This window comes from Cricetulus griseus, chromosome 4 (assembly GCF_003668045.3).
Source record: "Cricetulus griseus strain 17A/GY chromosome 4, alternate assembly CriGri-PICRH-1.0, whole genome shotgun sequence".
Classification (NCBI taxonomy): Eukaryota; Metazoa; Chordata; class Mammalia; order Rodentia; family Cricetidae; genus Cricetulus; species Cricetulus griseus.
Genome location: NC_048597.1, coordinates 61,826,969 through 61,844,925, shown reverse-complemented (window position 1 = coordinate 61,844,925; position 17,957 = coordinate 61,826,969). Strand labels below are relative to the sequence as shown.

The following is a 17,957-nucleotide window of genomic DNA, read 5'->3' as shown; positions in this document are numbered from 1 at the left end:
TAGCCCAGACTGATCTGAAACTCCTTATGTAGTCTAGGATGATCTTGGAAGTCTGATCCTCCTGCTCTATGTCTCAAGTGCTGGCATTACAGGCATGTCACACCACACGCAGTTGATGCCATGTTGAGGATGGGACCCAGGTATTCCCTGCATGCTAGGCATGTACTCTGCCAACAAAGGTGTACTCTAACCCCACGAGGTGGATTTTTATAAATACTTATTTAGTGTTTTAGTAGAAAGTAAAACCCAATTAGATAGCAATTTATGAGTTCATGATTTGTGAGTTCTTGGAATGGCAACAGAGTTTAGTAGAAAGAACAATGGCCCACTTAGTCTGTCTGTATAGATATCCAGGTGCTGCAACTTTTATGTCATGTGATCAAAAGCAAACAACTCACTCCTTTTGGTCTTTTATTCAGTGGAATAATTCGTGAAGTACTTTCATCTATTATTAAAAGCATAAAGTGGAGTGGTGGATGTATAAATCTTTTAAATGCCACTTTTAAATGGCAAGGCTCTGCTTAAATTAATTATAAGCTTTTTATTAACCAGTCAACACACTGTAACTCCTCTTTTAATGGTTCTGTCCAGTTGAGCATCATTTGGCATCAAACATTCAGCGGAGCCGTCTGGTACAGCATGATCTGCAGGTGGCTAAGCAGCTCCAAGAGGAAGACCTGAGAGCCCAAGCTCAGCTCCAGAAGCTCTACAAAGACCTGTGAGATCTGGGGAATGGTATTGCTATGAAGCATGCCCATGGGAGCAGCAGCTGGGCAGGAAGGGGCCACTCCTAGCTCTGTTTCTTTTCTGTCTGGAATTACAAATTGTGTGGTGGCTGTCCAGTAATTTTCTTTGTTACTGAAATATGGAAATGTTAGTCATAGTAGGCACGCTTTTACTCATGATTTTGAGCTGATTGGTTTGTCTCTTTCAATTTAGTCTTTGTACCCATGCCATGAAGAAAATAATCTCTTATCTTCTGACTGTAAGTTTGTTTGGGGAAAGCACTGGAATAATAGACACCATCATGGGTTCCTTTAGTTTTCTTAGCTGTGTTTGCTGCACCATCTTTCTTTGATTTCCTTGCTTTTCAAGAAGCACACTGTTCTAGAAAGTTCTGAGTTGTAGAATGATAGGTTATAAGTGCTAAATGTGAGAAATGTCACATTTCTTCATAGGACTCCAAGGTTGTGGGCTCCAAGGAAGCTAGTAATAGCAGCTTTCAGCCTTTGTCCCCTGACAGTCTGGCTGGCTGGCACAGCAGGCATTTTCATTAATGGTACCTTTCACTCAGATTGGGACCTTTAGCTACTTTCCAGCCAGGGTGACCAGTGTTGACTGCTCCATACTCAGGTAGTGTTCCTGCCTCATGGTTCTGTACTTTTAGATGAGTGAGCTGGAACTAGCCTTACCTAGAAGCAAGCTGTGAAGTTGTGAAGCTAAGACTAAGCTTCACTTTCGTATCTTCTGTATCACTGGTGACCTTTGGAATTTTGATCTGCTTTCCACATTTTGCTTCTGCTTTCTTCCTGTTCCTAGTCACCTGTTTAAGTTTATGTCTTTGTTTTAATGGGTAAGATCCTAACATACTTGACTTATAACCTAAAGTCTAAACCATTTTTTATAACTTATTCAGTGGCATGAGAGGTCATAGCTCATGACTGACCAAAATCAGGTCTACAGACTTTTCATTTATGGATTGTTTCTTGCTAGCATGTCTTAAAATGAAATCTGATATGTATATACATTAGTATGTATAGACACACTCCTACTTTTAGGTATATCTACCAATTTCCAAGAATATTAAAAACCAACATTTTGTGATGTAAATGAAAATTATTTTTATCTCCTTGGGTTTGTTAGAATGTATGGGTTTCAGTTACTTCAGAAAAAGTTAGGGATCCCCTGACAGTACTTTCTAATGTAACTTGATATCAACATGGAATATGTAACCATGTCTGAGACTCATAGCATATTTGTTGGAGGGAAAATGAAGGGAGATGTATTAACAGATAAACTGCAAATTATAATTTGAATTTTTCAGCTTGTTTTGAAGTAGTCATTTCTAAAATATAATTTTGTTCATTTTCCTAGATGGCTGCTTTGTACAAGAGCTGACTTCCTGGAGTTATCACACTCTGGGATAGTTTAAAAACTATCATTTTTCTTAAAACTTAAAACCTGAAACCAGAAGACTCTGTACCCAGGATCATACTTTATAGTTACTTCTGAGAGAATTACACTTCTTAAAGATGCTAGGAGAGAACCTCTTGCTGCCCTGGGAGAGGCCTTGGGTTTTGTTCCCATTACCAGCTCACAACCATCTAGAACTCCAGTTCCAGGGATCTGATGCTGTCTTTTTGCCTCCTTGGGTACCAGAGGTGTGTGGTGCCTATTCACACATGCAGGCACTCAACACAGACATGTAAAATGCAGGAATATATCTTAAAGGTTCTTTTTCTCTTACTAAAATAATTGCCCTGGCTTCTCCCATCTAAATGTATAAAAGACTTGTTTGTTTCCTCTGTATTGAACATCATGTTGGGTCCCTAGTAGTTGTTGCTTAAATTGCTGTTTCATGTATTAATACGAAAATCAAATAAATAAGCAGAAAACTAAAAACATGACACTGTGCTAGCAACAATGTTTCTAATGTCCAAAGCACTGAGAAAACTGACATTTTTCCAAAGAAGTCCACACTTGGAACCACGGTTAAAGAATGCAAGCTCCTTTTGTCCTTTTCAATTTTAACACATCTTTTAGTGTTCATTTTTAAATTTAAAAACAATACAGATTTGTTTGTACTGTTTATACTTGTTTATCCTCTCTGCCTGCCAGCCCTGCCTGTCTTCATTCCTGCCTTGCTATTGGCCATTCAGCTTTTTATTAGGACCACCAGGTATTTTAGACTGGCATCATAACACAGCTTCACAGAGCTAAACAAATTCACACACCATAAAATAATATTCCACCACAGTTTGTGATCCAACTTTCTACTCGGTTCAGTTGGACTTTAGTCCTTTTGGTCACTGTCATGCAAATTGAATTAAAATATATAACAGCTTACAATGAGTATTCAATAAACTATACTGTTTTTAACAAAATGTTCCTTTGTGTTCTTTATTGATATCACCTTTACCTTTGTTTTCTAGTGAACAGCATGATTGTGAAATTGCTCAGGAAATTCAGGAGAAGCTGACCATTGAGGCTGAGAGACGACGAATTCAGGAGAAAAAGGATGAGGTATGCTTTATTGAGGTTTTGCATCCATGGGAGAGGCCTAGCTCAGCGAAGCCTTTCTGGATGACAGCAGGACTCCTCATTTGGAGTGCAGTAGGGCCTCTTGATGCCTTGTGTTCCTGGGAAAGTCTTGACATGAAATATTAGTTAGTTTTCTAGTATTGCTGAAAGAAGTTATCTCCGGCCTGATGACTTAACAGCATAGGAATTTTGGGATGGGGGTTCTAATAATCACATAAGTGTGACTGTTATGGCCTTGTTGGCACATGTGCCCCTTTTAGATAGATCAGGGTCATTAGTAAATTAGCCTATGCACAAAGAGCCAGCTTTGCTCCTTAAGATATGTTCAGTGACCAATGAGTGTGAGATATCTGAGTATATTTAGCTGTTTGTTAAAGAAATAAATCATGATTATCTGATAATTACAGCTGTAAGGAAGAATTAGGGTTCACTTCTGATCTACTCTGTTAGCATCACAAGAAACCTTTTCTTACTGCAGGGTATCATGCCTCTTTATAGTACATGCTTTCCTTTGGGACGAAACCAGGCTGAACTAAGTCATTGTGCTTTATAGACAGGAAGCCTCTGTTTGTAAGTTGAGAGATGGATTGACCTCTTACAAATGTTACTTATAGTCTCTTACCCTACCGGAATTCAGAAAAACATGGGATAGAAAGAGAAACCAAACACTTGATTTTAGGTATGTGTGTTCAAGTTAGCAAGGTAGTAATTAATTCCAATTTGCAGATCAAGAAAGTGAATCTTAAATATTGACTTGGTTCCAAGTTATAGTAAGATGCTAGAGAAATGTGTTTGTACTATTTAGTTCTGACTTATATGTACTATGGGTACAGTAGAAAATATGTGCTTTACAGTTGGGATGCTCAGGCCTAAATTTTAGCTTTTAACTGTTTGATTTCTATCTGTTCAGTTAAGTATACAGACTTAGGTTTCAAAGTGGCCAGCCATGTCAATAGATACACCTTTGCAACTAAAAGGCTGTGTAATAGGGTTTCAGTGAGGTGGTATGTAAGAGGCCTCTGCTGCTTACCAACTTGATAATTTCCTTTTAGCTTTTGACTGGTTGTTTTTTCTACTTCCATCTATTATAATAATACAGATTTCCTTTCCAGAGTATATATGCAAAACTAGGGGAAAATGAAATAACTTAAGTATGTTCCATTGTGGTGTGATTTAAGGGTCTTCTCCTTTCCTTAGTAGAGTCGAAAGTGAACTGAGACGCTCAGTCAGGGAGATTTCAGCCCCCTGATTGAGTATGATTAGCCATAGAAACAGCCTTCAGATTGTTAACTACTCCAACTCCTGCCCTAGATCAGGGTGACTGCTGTGGCAAGATGTTCTTTCTTCATGAGAAAAGTGTGACCTTTAATGACTAATGTATCATCAGTAGTAAATAACCGAAGTTACATTATTGTCACTGAAGGATGGAATAGCATTCCTCAGAAGCAGAGCAGAATTTTCAAGTCTCCCAGCCTGATTCTGGCAAAACATTTCCTGTTACTCATGAGCTGTCCTGTTTTATTTTCCTCTGTCCTCCACTTCCCTTTGTTCTTCCTGTGGAGTCTATGAGTCTGCTTAGTTAATTTTTCAGGAGTGTGGCTGTAGAAAACTCCTCTTTGGATTTTCACTTAGATCTTTAGAGATGTTGTATCCACTCTGCTGAGCAGTTTACCCTCCTCAGAAAGTAATAAAGATCAAAGCCTCTTTCCTCTTGGGTCAGAGGTATCTTTCTAAACAATGTTGTTCAGGAGACATAATAAAGTGTGCAGTTTTGTGTATGTGAATGGACATATTCAGCAATTATCCATTGTCATGTTTATTATAGTTATTGTATGTGTTAGCAGAGCAGATATAAAAGAGAGTCAGGGAGATTGCTGAATAACGTCTTCTAGTCTCCATTTTTCCTACCTCCTCTTTTCCTTTTCTCCACCCTATACATCTCCCTCCTCCCCCTTCACTCTTCTCCCCACAGCCCTCATATTTTTTTCTGTTTGAAAACAAACAAAACTCTTCAATGTCACATCTTAAACACTAGTTGAATTTTCCCTAGGTGTCCAATGGGCTGTACTGCACTGGTAGGATTTGAGATTCAGACTTGTGGGTCGGTTCCTTTTCTGTGTGTATCACTTTGTTCACAGTAGAGGCATTTGTTGGTGTTTTAAAAATGAAATGAGAGAATGTATATTTAGTTGACTTAGTGTTTTGGTCACAGTAGAGGCATGTGTTGGTATTTTCAAAGTGAAATGAAAGAATGTATAGTGTGTGTGTGTGTGTGTGTGTGTGTAGAGGCACACAATATATTGTACATTTAAAACTTGGTCCAGATACATGTTATGCACAACTATTTTAGGAAAGATTTTCTCTTATGTAAATATTAGTGTAGCTAACCCTGTCATGCAAGATTATGGTTCTGGTCTAACAGTTTGAAGTCATCTGTACTATGAACTGCTCAGAGATAAACTTAGTAACTAATTTATAATCAAAACAAATTCAGTGTGATGTGTACTTATCCATAGTACTCTTAGGGTATTAAGATTCCATAAAAATATATTTACATAGAGTTTGTTAGTACACTTTTCTGTGATTCAGTAAACTGCTTGTATAGATACATAGCAATAAGACTGAGCGAAAGGGGTTTCCAGTTGAGAAAACCCTGCTTTTCTACTTTTCTCCCTGTAGCCTTTTCCAGTTTTCCTGGCTTTGTGTGGTAACCCTTGGTATTACATCTATTAGGCATTCATTTGTTAAATACTAATGCTAAAGTAGACTAGCAATCTAATTGAGTGGGTTTTTCTTATTTTAATTAGAAAGAAGATTATTTTACATGTCAATCCCAGGTCCCTGTCCCTCGCCTCCTCCCTTGCCCCCCCTCCAACTAACCCCCTACCTATCCCATACCCTTTCTGCTCCCCAGGAAGGGTGACACCATCCATAGGGGGGTCTTCAGAGTCTGTTGTATCCTTTGGGGTAGGGCCTAGCCCACTCCCTTGTGTCTAGGCTCAGGGAGTACCCCTCCATGTGGGATGGGCTCCCATAATTGAGTGGTTTTGATGGCCCCATTTTCCCTCTACTGACAGTCATTTAAACATAATATTTTTAGATGTCTTTTCATTTTTAAGTTAAAATTTTCTTTCTGTTAGCACTATGCTGATTGGAGCACAGAGGCAAAAACCTCAAGGGAAAACTAACCCTGACATAGTGCAAGTAGTGTAGAATTCCCTAAGGTGCTTGGTCCTGGATTAATAGTGTTCACTCTGGGAAGTTCTGAGGGCTACTAGGACTGCAGTAGTCGCTGAGCTAGAGCCCCGAGCCACCATTCCTTGCATCATTCTCCTGTGCCTTGGCCACTTGGTTTGTGTGTTATTTATTAAGATCTCATGGTGAAGGGACCAGCTCCCCATATTGGCAGCCATAACAGCCTAATATGTGCTTGCCTGACCATGCCTTGGTCACTAGGAGGTCAGATGCCAGCCTCGTGGCAAGGAACCATTCAGAAGTTAGCTGGTAATGCTATGCTTTACGGCTGTGGTTGTGCTTTATGGGCAAGTGCACCGCAATGACGTGCAAAACAATCGCCCTGAGAGGGCCTATGGGCCATAACAACCAGTTGGCCAATCAACACAGGGCTAGTCCTCCAAGGCTGGAGGCACACCAATCCTGAGCCTGTGCGTACCCCTAGACACTCCCCTTACGCTGCCCTATAAGATCTTTGTTCCGTGGTTTCTTGTCATCTTTTCCCAGCCATCCACCATGGTGGATGGATAAATGGCCCAAGCTAACATGTGGTTAGTTCGTTAAACAACTGCAATATAGCCTCGTTTGCATCAAGTTTTTACCTCTGCCTGGTGATTGGGGTCGTCGAGGTCCTGGGTCGAGATCCTGGGGGGCTGAGCCTCACAACTGTCTGGCACACTGGTACCCGGTAAATCTGCCTGCTGTCACCAAAGGGATATGTTTCAGTCAGTACACTGGAATTTCACTTTCCGGTGTGGAAAAGTATATAGTAGATTTGTCCCCTTCACTTTACCACTCACTCTGAGCTGTGACATTGTGTGAGTACTTGCTCAGGTGTCTGCATTGTATAGTCTGAGAGTTTAAATAAATTACAAACAAAATTTGGTGCAAAACTATTTGTTAATAACATTTAAAGTTTGAAACTGGACAGTGACATCCATATTGTCAGATATACAAAACTATATTCATAAATGATATAAATATCTGTGTTACAGTCATAATTTTATTTCCTGGCATAGCACCTAACTTGCATTTATCAACTTATATTTGGGGGGGGGGTAGGGTTTCTCTGTATAATAGCCCTGGCTGTTCTGGAATTCACTCTGTAGACCAGGCTGACCTCGAACTCTCAGAGTTCTGCCTGTCTCTGCCCTCTGAGTCCTGGGATTAAAGGCCTGTGCCACTATGTCTAACTCTAACTTTTTGTGTGTATGTGTATGTGTGTGAAACAATTCTGCTTCCTTTGAATGGATTATTTCAATTTTTTTAGTCTTTTACTCTACTCTTTTGGACACATTTAGAAACTTCAGAAAGAGGAAAAGCACTTCTATCCCCACTGTGTTTATCCCATTTAATAAAGAGCTATCTCAAGTTACCCATGTTATTACCATCACTTGTGTGATGAGCTTTCTTGCCCTGCTGTCTGATCCTTGGAGAACCTGATGAGGTATGGAGCTTCTCTCCAGAAAAGCATACGATGTACAAAATGTCTTTGTGCTTTTCTATGGGGCTCTTATGGGCAGAGTCTTGACATTCAGAATACTACCTCCCAAAGCAGAACTACTGGTAACCTTACATCTTGGTAGACCCCCCCGGAAAAACTCAGACCTCTGGGGTCTCAGCCCACGACTGAGGTCACCCCAATCACCAGGCAGATTCGAGCGCTTGATGCAAACTGCATGAGGCTTTATTGTTTTTTAAGGAGCTAACCCCAGGTTAGCTCAGGTCTTTCACCCACCCCCCATGGCGGATGGCTAGCAAGGACACCTCAAACTGGATGCTGAGCGATCTTGTAGGGCAGCGTAAGTGGAGTGTCTAGGGGTACGCACAGGCTCAGGATTGGTGTGCCTCCAGGCTTGGAGGACTTGCCCTGTGTTGATTGGCCAATTGGTTGTTATGGCCCATGGGCCCTTCCAGGGTGGTTGCTATGCTCTTCAAGTCATTGCTGTGCGCTTGTCGGTAAAGCACCATAAGGCATAGCGCTGCCAGCTAACTTCTGATTGGCTCCTTGCCATGAGGCAGGCATCTGACCTCTTAGTGACCAAGGCAAGGTCATAGCGAGCACGTGTTACTGTCATGGCTGCCAAAATGGGGGGCTGGTCCCTTCAATCTTTCCATATAGTGCAGATCACAGACCCTGAAGATGCTCAGGAGTACCTGTGACCTACCCACCACCACCATCTTCTAGCCCACCATTTTGCTGCAGTACTTCACATCTTATATTCTTTAAGCTTTTGGCCATTCCTGGTACCAATTAAAAGCCTAACAGCGTTGCTCATCTGTGTTCTAGATGTTGCCGATTGAAATGCCATTCCTTGTTTAAAGCCTAACAGTTCAGAGCTGCAGTAATTCCTTGAAGCATAAGTAGTATTCCTTCTTTGGTGTCTCTGTAGATATTCAGTTGTGTTTGAGGCATTGTCTTTGTGTTACTGGGGTTGTTTGTATGCACCTTTTCTGTTATTACAGGGCAGTGATATTTGGGGAGAGAATTAACATCCATAGCAGCTGCTCAGAAAGGGGCTTATGGATGCCAGGCAGAGGCTTATCTTCTCTTTTTTTTTGTTAACCCAACAGTATTCCTGTGAAAAGCCAGCTCAGAATCATCACATGATTATTTTTACAATTTTTATGTCTAAATTATAAGCTAGCTTATTAACTTTTATAACTTGCTATTTCTTTGCCAATCCAAATAATCTATTTGGATGAAAGACTTCAAAAGACATATTTTAAAAATTATGCTGGAATTAGCTTTAGACAAAACTACTTTGACTCTCTTCATAGATTTAGCTAGCTTTTTGTTTTAATTCGGGGAAAAAAATGAAGCCCAGTGTGCTTTTCTAGATTATGTGTCCCTCTTGCTGAGCAGTCATGTTGGCATTTGATGAAAGCATGGAAGGCTGAAGAGCCTTAGACATCAGACCAGAGAGACAGGAGGAACTCTAGTGCACTGCCTTAGCCTTCTTTACTCTTTGGTGATAACTGTTTTTGCTTCCTTTTGTAGGACATAGCACGCCTTTTACAAGAAAAAGAGCTACAAGAAGAGAAAAAGAGGAAAAAGCACATTCCAGAGCCTGTTGGGGGCCGAGCTTTTGGAGATAGCTATTATCATGAAGATGGAGGTAACAGTCAATGCTTGTATCATGACCTACCCTGTCCTTAGCTCAGCTACAAAACTCCCTTTTCAGTTGGTCCACAAAATCAGCTGAGGGAGTAAGGACATGGCTCTTATCCCAAACCCTGGGTGCATTTAGATTTGTGGCAGTATTCTGTTTGATTTTTAAATTTATATCCTATTTCATTTTAACGAATGACTTACTTCTTAGTCATATGACAGCCATGTTTTTACTTAGAACTTGAATATGGCTTTGTAACACTTACGCACGCTTGTGTGCTAAAGCCATTGTAGTTACTGTCTAAGCACAAAATGATGTAGTGTGGCAAACGATGGGTGAAGTTCTGGCTTTGACATTTTCCTCAAAAAACCTGAGCTGTGCTGTTTGAGTCAGGAAGGTGTATAATTCATCAGTCACTGAGTAAAAGCTTTCTTCGCTTTTCTTTCTCCTCTGAATACTTGCAGTACCAACCAAACTGTGAAATTCACTGTCTGCTATGGTCTTGATGATTTCCCTGCTGTTTGATTAGCATGTAGGATAATTAATGAGGGAAAGAAGCCCCTCCGTGTGTCTAGTGCTGCTTTTCATTGTGGTGGTGGGGATTATCTCTAAGTGTGTTGGGAACAGAATATGCAAACACAGAACAAGTTCAACTCTTTCAAAGAGTTATCAGATGAAGGAAAATTCTTTTAGATTTATGTCTTACTGATACTGAGGTTCAGTTTCAAGACTGTACTCCAGGGGCACCAGTGAACACAACTGAAGAGCATAAACAGTAAACATTTTACCTCAGTGATCCTAGAGGGCCTTGAAAACCAGTTATCAGCCACTTTAAAAAAGTATGTCTTTGCCTTTAATGAGCAGAATTGGTGTGTATATAGGTGGTAAGATTATTGTAGCTTGAAAATACAGTGTCCCAGTCACTTTTTTCTCTTTTTCACTAACATGAATGTAATTAGTTAACAGCTCTGTCCAGTTTGGGAAGAAGCTTGATGTCTTCCTCCATATGCCCAAATCTTTTTAAAGAGCTATCTTTATTGTGTGTACATCTGAAATTGCATATTCCATCTTACATAACAAAAGAAGGTTGTTACCATTGTTTGTTTGCTTTTTGTTTTTTTTTTGTTTTTTTTGAGACAGGGTTCTCTGTGGAGCTTTGGTTTACCATTGCTTTATATGTTAGGAACCACAAGGTATACAGTTAGTTACTTACTGTTCTTTAGTGTCAAATAAAATCTTAGAAATGCAGAATTTGTGTGGTGCTGGGTTTTGTTTATTATTAAATTTGTTCTTGAAGCATGCTCAAGAGCATGCTCAAGTTATAAAAATAACTTCAATTTTTAAATTTTATTTTATGTGTAAGGGTGGTTTGCCTTCATATATGTCTGAGCGCTGCATGTGCCCAGGGAGGCCACAAGAAGGCATCAGATTCCCTGGGACTAGACTTACTGATGGTTGTGAGCCACCATGTGGGTGCTGAGAATCAAACCCTGGTCCTCTGGAGAATCAGCCAGTGCTCTATACCATTTTAGCCATCTCTTCAGCCCCTTTATTTTAAAATTTAAAGTGTTAAACACATTAGGATAGCAGAAGAGTCAACTAAAATATCCATCTTAGGAACTTGTGTTAAAACCTGTACTAACTTGAGCTGGTACTCAAGCCTGTGTACTGGTATCCTGATACACCTTTATTGTAAGGTTTAAAATTAGGAGACTATTTAAACTTTGTATGGTTTTTCTTTTTCTTTTTCCTTCACTATAAAAAATTATATTTGTTTTAGCTAGTTTTATAAACTTGTAGAGAGTGGAGTGGAATAAATGCTTGTTTCAAGATGCTAAGAGAATATTAAGGAATAGAAAATGTTGGCTATTCCAAGCTTGTACGGACAACGGTATTTCTTCTGCTTTGATGATGATGTGTGTTGTTGACTATACTGTTGTCATTTACACACCCTTCAGTTAGACCTAGTTGGGTTCTATCGGGACTATGGTATTCAGCTCGTCTTTGCAAAGCAGTCATTATGTTCTATGTAAGGATTCTTTCCCAACACACATGATCAGTTCTTGTATTCTGCTGTATCTTTTGTTTTAATCTGATTTTTTGCCTTAATTATGTAATAATCACACTGTATCAATATGCTTGTCCTTTCATCTTATGCTGTGCTAAGCTTTAATAAATCTTAAAAAAAGATCATCTGTAGATTATAAATTTGAAATTATCTAAAATATTTGTGTTTGTTCTTAGAAAAATAGCATTAGTTATTTCTTTGTGGATCCATGTTTCTCTTCAAGGCCTGATAACATGTTCTTATTTGTGATTATTTTCTAAAGCATGAATAACCTTTGAGAACTATCATGTCAGTCCCTTAGGACAATTTGTAGTTTGACAAAGTTGTTTACTCTGACTTTTTTCTCATCTGTAAAATGAAGTAAGAAAAATATATTTCTCATATGTATTTTGAAAAGATCAAATAATGTAATTTTGGTGAATGACAAACTTTGAGGTAATACATATATAAAGCAACTATACATATATACTTTTGCATTTTGTTTAAACAAATCTTACCTTGGATGACAAACATGGAGGCACACACTAAAAATGTAAATACATATGAGTATGTTTGTGTGTCATATACATCACACATGATTGCCAATGAAAGCATTAATTGTATTTGCCAAATAACTTGGTCTCAAGAACATTCAAATCTCTTTCTTCAACCAGAAGGGATTGGGAGAGGTTTAAGCAGGATCCTCTACTATGCTTTCTCCTACTCCAGACATAAAGATGCCATGATAGGTCAATTATTGACCAATTAACTATTTAGGAAAAACTAAAAAAAAAAAAAAAATCATAGTCTTGGAAATTCATCTCCAAACAAAATCCTTTGTGTTTTCTCTGAGCTTAATGATGGACTCCACTCATACAGCTCCATGAACACAGTGGTATAGACACGCTGGTAAACCTCCTCCCTGAATGTGGTCATCATTTAATAGCTGGTCAGTATTACATTAATTCTTTCCAGTAGCCAGTTAATTCTTTATCTATTGTGAAGACAGGGTTAACAAGAATTAAAAGAGCAGGTTTTTTTTTTTTTTTTTTTTTTTTTTCATAGAAACTGTTAGGTTTCCCTTTTATGTCAAGTACAAATTTGACTCTGAACTACGGAGAAAATCATTTTATAAATATCTGTTGAAGAAAGCAGATTTTACCATAGACCCACCTTTGAAGGAAAGTTCCTTTTCTTTTAGGAAATGTATAAGGAAACTGAGGATGTTGAGTGGAAGCTATTTTATCAGTGTTGAATTTAGCATACATTTCCTTGTTTATATGCATACAGTACTTTTACATACTTTTCTTTATGTTAGAATCAAAACGCCCAACATGACCAAGACCCCTTAACTCTGCCTACTGATGGAAGCTGTTTCAGAGTTCAGCAAATGCCTGACAATAGCAAGGAACAGCTTAGTTATTATCTGAGCAGTTTTTCATGGAATTAAAATTTGTTTTTACTGTTTATAAAGTGTAGTAAAAAATGCTTCAGAAATGTTTCAGTAACTGTGGTCTTGCAAATACTTACTAATTTGCTTTCTTGTTTTTATAAAATGCTTGAGCCTGATAAGACCCTATAAAAGCACCTATGTGTGTAGTTTTTTCTTTTCTTTTAAACTGGGGAATTTGTATGTATAGCTTATACTTTTTAATAGATAGAAGACGGTATGGTTGTTTGTTAAATATATTTGGAAAATGACACCTGTTTATGTATTCCATATGTCATTCCTTTTTTGTCTTTTTCTTTGAATGAATTCAACTAAAATGAGGAACAGAATTACCTCAATATAACAAGTCATTTACTCTTTAATATTCTGCTCCACTCTGTCCTCCTTCTACACGAAACTGGAACCTAGATTGTCCCACAAGTATCTGGGAATGCTTATTTTGGGCACATGGTAAGGTGGAGGTAGAAGGAAGAAATCTGTGGATCATTTTGAACTAAGCAGAAGTTAGGAATGTTGTACTGTATCTTTACTATCATTTAATGAGAATGCTTGAAAATCTACAACTGAAATCTCACCCTTTTAAAAAAACATCACTGTTTTACAAGACGTTACAACCCCAATTGTTAGCACCAATTCTAGATGTAGATTGGCTTTATGAAGTAGAATCTGATGTTTGCTGTCTATCTTAGGATTTTTATTGCTGTAAAGAGACACCCTGACCAAGGCAACTCTTATAAAGGAAAACATTTAATTGGAGTGGCTCACTTACAGTTCAGAGGTTTAGTCCATTATCATCATGGTGGAACATTGAGGTATACAGGGAGACATGGTGCTAAAAATGGAACTGAAATTTCTCTTAACTTGCAAAGAACAGGAAGTAGTATGAGACATGGGACATGGCTTGAGCATATAAGACCTCAAAGCCTGCCTTCACAGTGACACACTTCCTCCAACAAGACCACACTTCCTAATAGTGCCACTCCCTATGGGGACCATTTTCTTTCAAACTACCACACTGTCCATCATTTTGTTATTGGCTTTATAAAGTAGGATTGATGACTGTTGTCCATCATTTTGTTTTTGGCAAATATGATGGTGCTGAGCTCTTCCTAATCATGATCAGATTCTTTATGATTCAAATAACTTCACTTAAGTTTTGCTTTTGTCTTTTTGGCTCTGTGTGCATAGACCATTCCAGTAAGTATTCACTTCACATCTCAATTTGTGAAGTTTCACAGCAATTTTATCCACCTAAAATTATGTTAGTATTGAGTCCCAACTTTCCTGTGTAATGAATTTATGCTCTCATTAAGTTATCCATTTTTATTTTTATACCCTCTACCTCCACTAAGACCAGCCAAGGTCAAGGAGGGCCAGGGAATTGGGTTCTGGATACTCAAGGTTTTATAGACTCCAAAATGATGGGAAGACCATAAAGCAGAAGAAGGAGAAACCAAGACATCTATTGGAGAACTTGGAAGATCTAGAGGAACCCTGTTCTTCAGAGAGATCTCTGCCTTCTTCTAACTCGGGCAGAGGGAGGGATGGTGCTCATCCTTCCAGTGATCAGCATGAAAGAAAGCAGGCTGGTCAAGAGAGGCTCAGCAAACTTCCACTTCCGAAGATCAGTGGTGAGGTATTTCTGAGCTCTGAATCTGATGACTGGGAAGCAAACAGTAGCTCTAGAACTCGGAGTCGGGAAAAGCAGTCCCGACACCATGGCAGACTTTCACCCAAGTCTTTACAGAAAACAGGGTTTCCCTCTAACGAAGTCCTGTGTGGGAGGGACCGTGGGCAAGGCCATCACAGAGAAAGGAGACGTAAGCCTGGGACGCCTTCCTTCTCAGATGACGAAGACCTTCAGTACCACCGTGACGCAGGTAATGGATCACCCTGCTGGACATCCTATGTGTAAAGCCAGTCAGTTCAACAAGCATCATAAGCAACCTTTGTCTCTGTCCAACTTGAACTCCTGTCCTTAAAATGAGTCTTGGAGCCAGCTACTGTATGCAGTATCTGATCTTAGGTCTCTGGGATGAAGGAACTATCTATACTGTTCTGTAAAAGCATGCTGAGTTCGAGGGTTTTCCACGGCCAGGATACAATTACAGGTGCCCTTCCCAAATACTCATCTTTCTTTGCCACAGCCTTGCATCAGATACTCTGATTCTGAAAGGAAGCTTCTTGGATTGTTGGTTTTATTTAGAAGATCTGGTTGTAATTACTTAAGTCAATCTGCTAGTGGGACTAGAAGTGCTTTATCCCCTAGACCTCATCATTTTCATCTATATGGGAGGCATCAGAGAGGTAGGCAGTCTTTTCTGAGTACTTTCAGAGCATGGATATTCAGATGATTTTTTGTCAGAGATAGCTAGGGTAGGATATTTTCTAGAACTGGAAATCGCCGAGTCATTTTGGAATATTTTAAATCTATAAGTGATACATAATTAAAGCTTAAAATCATTGTCTTAAGTTATCTTTTATGGTTTGATGTGCAACTCTTAATTCTGCAGTTCTTCTAAGTGCAAATTCTCAGTTCCTGTAAAGAAATAAGGGGGTAAGGGCTGGGGAGATGGCTCACTTATACACAGGTATGAGAGCCTGAGTTTTAATCTAGATCCCATATAAAAAGCCAGGCAGCCTGAGCAACTGCCTATATCCCTCGCACTGGGGAGACAGACAGTGGATCCCTGGGACATGCTGGATAGCTACCCTCACCAGAAAAGATTAGTTCTGAATACAGCAATAGACCTAGCTTCAATGTATAAAATTGAGAGGGAATAAGAAAATACCGGATAACTGCAACAGTCCAAACACACATACATTAATATTGCACACATTCATATATATGCATTTCATACTGTATAGATATGTGCAAAAAATAAAGTTAGAAAACATAAAATTAAAAAAAGTAAGAAATGAGTGTGTAAAGAAATAACTCTTACAAGATTTGAACTCTGAAGCTTATCCTTGTAGTTCATTGGGGCCACAGTAGAGGCGCTGTGTGTTGTTGGGGCCATAATGAGGGAAGGTTTTCCTTGTGGCTATAACACTGTTACCATAGCTCTAATTTTAATAGACATGATCTTCATCATTCTGGTTGCAGTCAGTACCTACTAAGTTTTCCAGAGATGGAGAGGTTATCGTAACAGAAGTGTCAAGGAGGACCTGCTGTGCTCTAGTCACACTTTGCTGGTGATTGCAAAACTAGTTTCTAGGTTGCAGATTCATTCCAACTCTGCTTGCTTTCTTAGCATATGCCATGTTAAAAAGACCTGTTTGTGAGGGCAGATGGGAAGGGATGGAGCGATAACTGGGATTGGAATGCATGATGAGAAATCCATAAAGAGTCAAAGAAAGTAAAAGTAAAATAAAAAATTAATAAAAATGAACTTGGTAACAAGAAAAATTAATTTGAGTTTAGCAAGCTGTACTGAATACCACATATATTATTGTTTGAGCCTTATGTCAGAGAGCAAGCTGTAGAGACAGAAGGATGTATTTAAATATGGATAAACATTTTCATATTTGATGTACCGTGTTAGGAAGACATGCACAAAGAACTGGGAAAATAGAGAAGAACTTGCTGTCGTTCATTAAGTAGGCTAATGAAGAATTACACTGTGGCTGGGTTAACTATGTTGGAGCTCCGTGGAGAGGGGGAAGGAGACTTGGTGATTCCACTGACCTCTGCATTCTGCAAAACCTGATATGAATGTGCCCAAAAGGCCAGTTAACCTTTAGAGCACTTATTCATGCGCCATGATTTTCAAAGAAGTTTGGGGACCTGAAACTAAGCACCAACTTGACTTAGTCTTCAATACTGGGGCTGTTAGTAAATGTTTGCCCTGTCAACACAGGGGTTTAAAGAACAGTGTGGTTATAGCCACTAAAATGATTACAGTAGGAACTGCTTTGTGCTTATCATTTTATACTCAGCCTGCTTTAGTCTGTGTACTTCCCAGTTCCTATTGGTATTTGAGATTGAGCTTTCTTGGCATGGTCATGAAATTAAGAAATACTAATTAGGTGTTGGTGTCAGCTCTTGCTGTTGAAAACAATTACAATTCTTAGAGATGTGGTATATGCCAGACTTCTTTTCAGTTATCAGTGAATAAACTAGCAAGATGACAACACTGGTCCCAAGAGCAAATGTAAAATAGTATTTCAAGAAATCATCTGAAAATGGAATTGTTAAATTAAAATGAGAACTGGTTGACTTTCCATAGAGCAGTTGAACTCTGTCTGACTTCGAGAGGAACTTGTTGTGCTTACATCTGTGACACCTTATTGGTTACACAGGTTAGCTTCTCACCTTTCAGAGCCTTAAATACTTGCACTTACCTGCTGTGAATTCGGGCTCAGATACATTATGATGTACCCTGAATGTCAAATGGCTTCTTATAAAATATGCATACACAATACCAAAAACCCATCAGCTACATTTTGTTTTAAATCATAGTTAGTGTAAATTTATCTTCAATCCTAGCATTTTTAGTTTTTCTTGGTTACAGGTACACACCTCTATTCCCAGCACTTGGGAAACAGAAACAGGAGGATCTCTGTGATTTGAAAGCCATCCCAGTCCACATCCCAGTCTCTATAGTGACTACATAGTCTCCTTGGCTACATAGTAAGACCCTGTCTAGTGAGATCTCCACTCCCTTTTGTCTTACTATATCGATTTTTATTTAAAGAGAACAGTTCATTTGTGTTTCTTTGTGTTCTCTGACTGTAGGATGTTAACAGGAAAAGATAAGAAACAGGCTAACTGTATGAAAACTAGAGGTGTTGCTTGGGGTGGAGCACTTGCCTAGCATACTCATCTGCAGTACCACACAAAAAGAATGAG

The 17,957-nt window shown here is 39.0% G+C and overlaps 1 protein-coding gene across 2 annotated transcripts in view; it reads left to right on the top strand.

The window, feature by feature from the left end:
- Ccdc50 (coiled-coil domain containing 50) overlaps nucleotides 1-17,957 on the top strand; it is a 62,656-nt gene that overhangs the window by 26,867 nt on the left and 17,832 nt on the right. The window contains exons 3-6 of one of the 2 annotated variants that reach the window (XM_027412934.2): nucleotides 592-718; nucleotides 3,153-3,243; nucleotides 9,497-9,614; nucleotides 14,458-14,985. In XM_027412934.2, the coding sequence (XP_027268735.1) occupies nucleotides 592-718; nucleotides 3,153-3,243; nucleotides 9,497-9,614; nucleotides 14,458-14,985 (864 nt within the window). The remainder of the gene's footprint in view (nucleotides 1-591; nucleotides 719-3,152; nucleotides 3,244-9,496; nucleotides 9,615-14,457; nucleotides 14,986-17,957) is intronic. The other variant, XM_027412935.2, reaches the window with a different exon arrangement.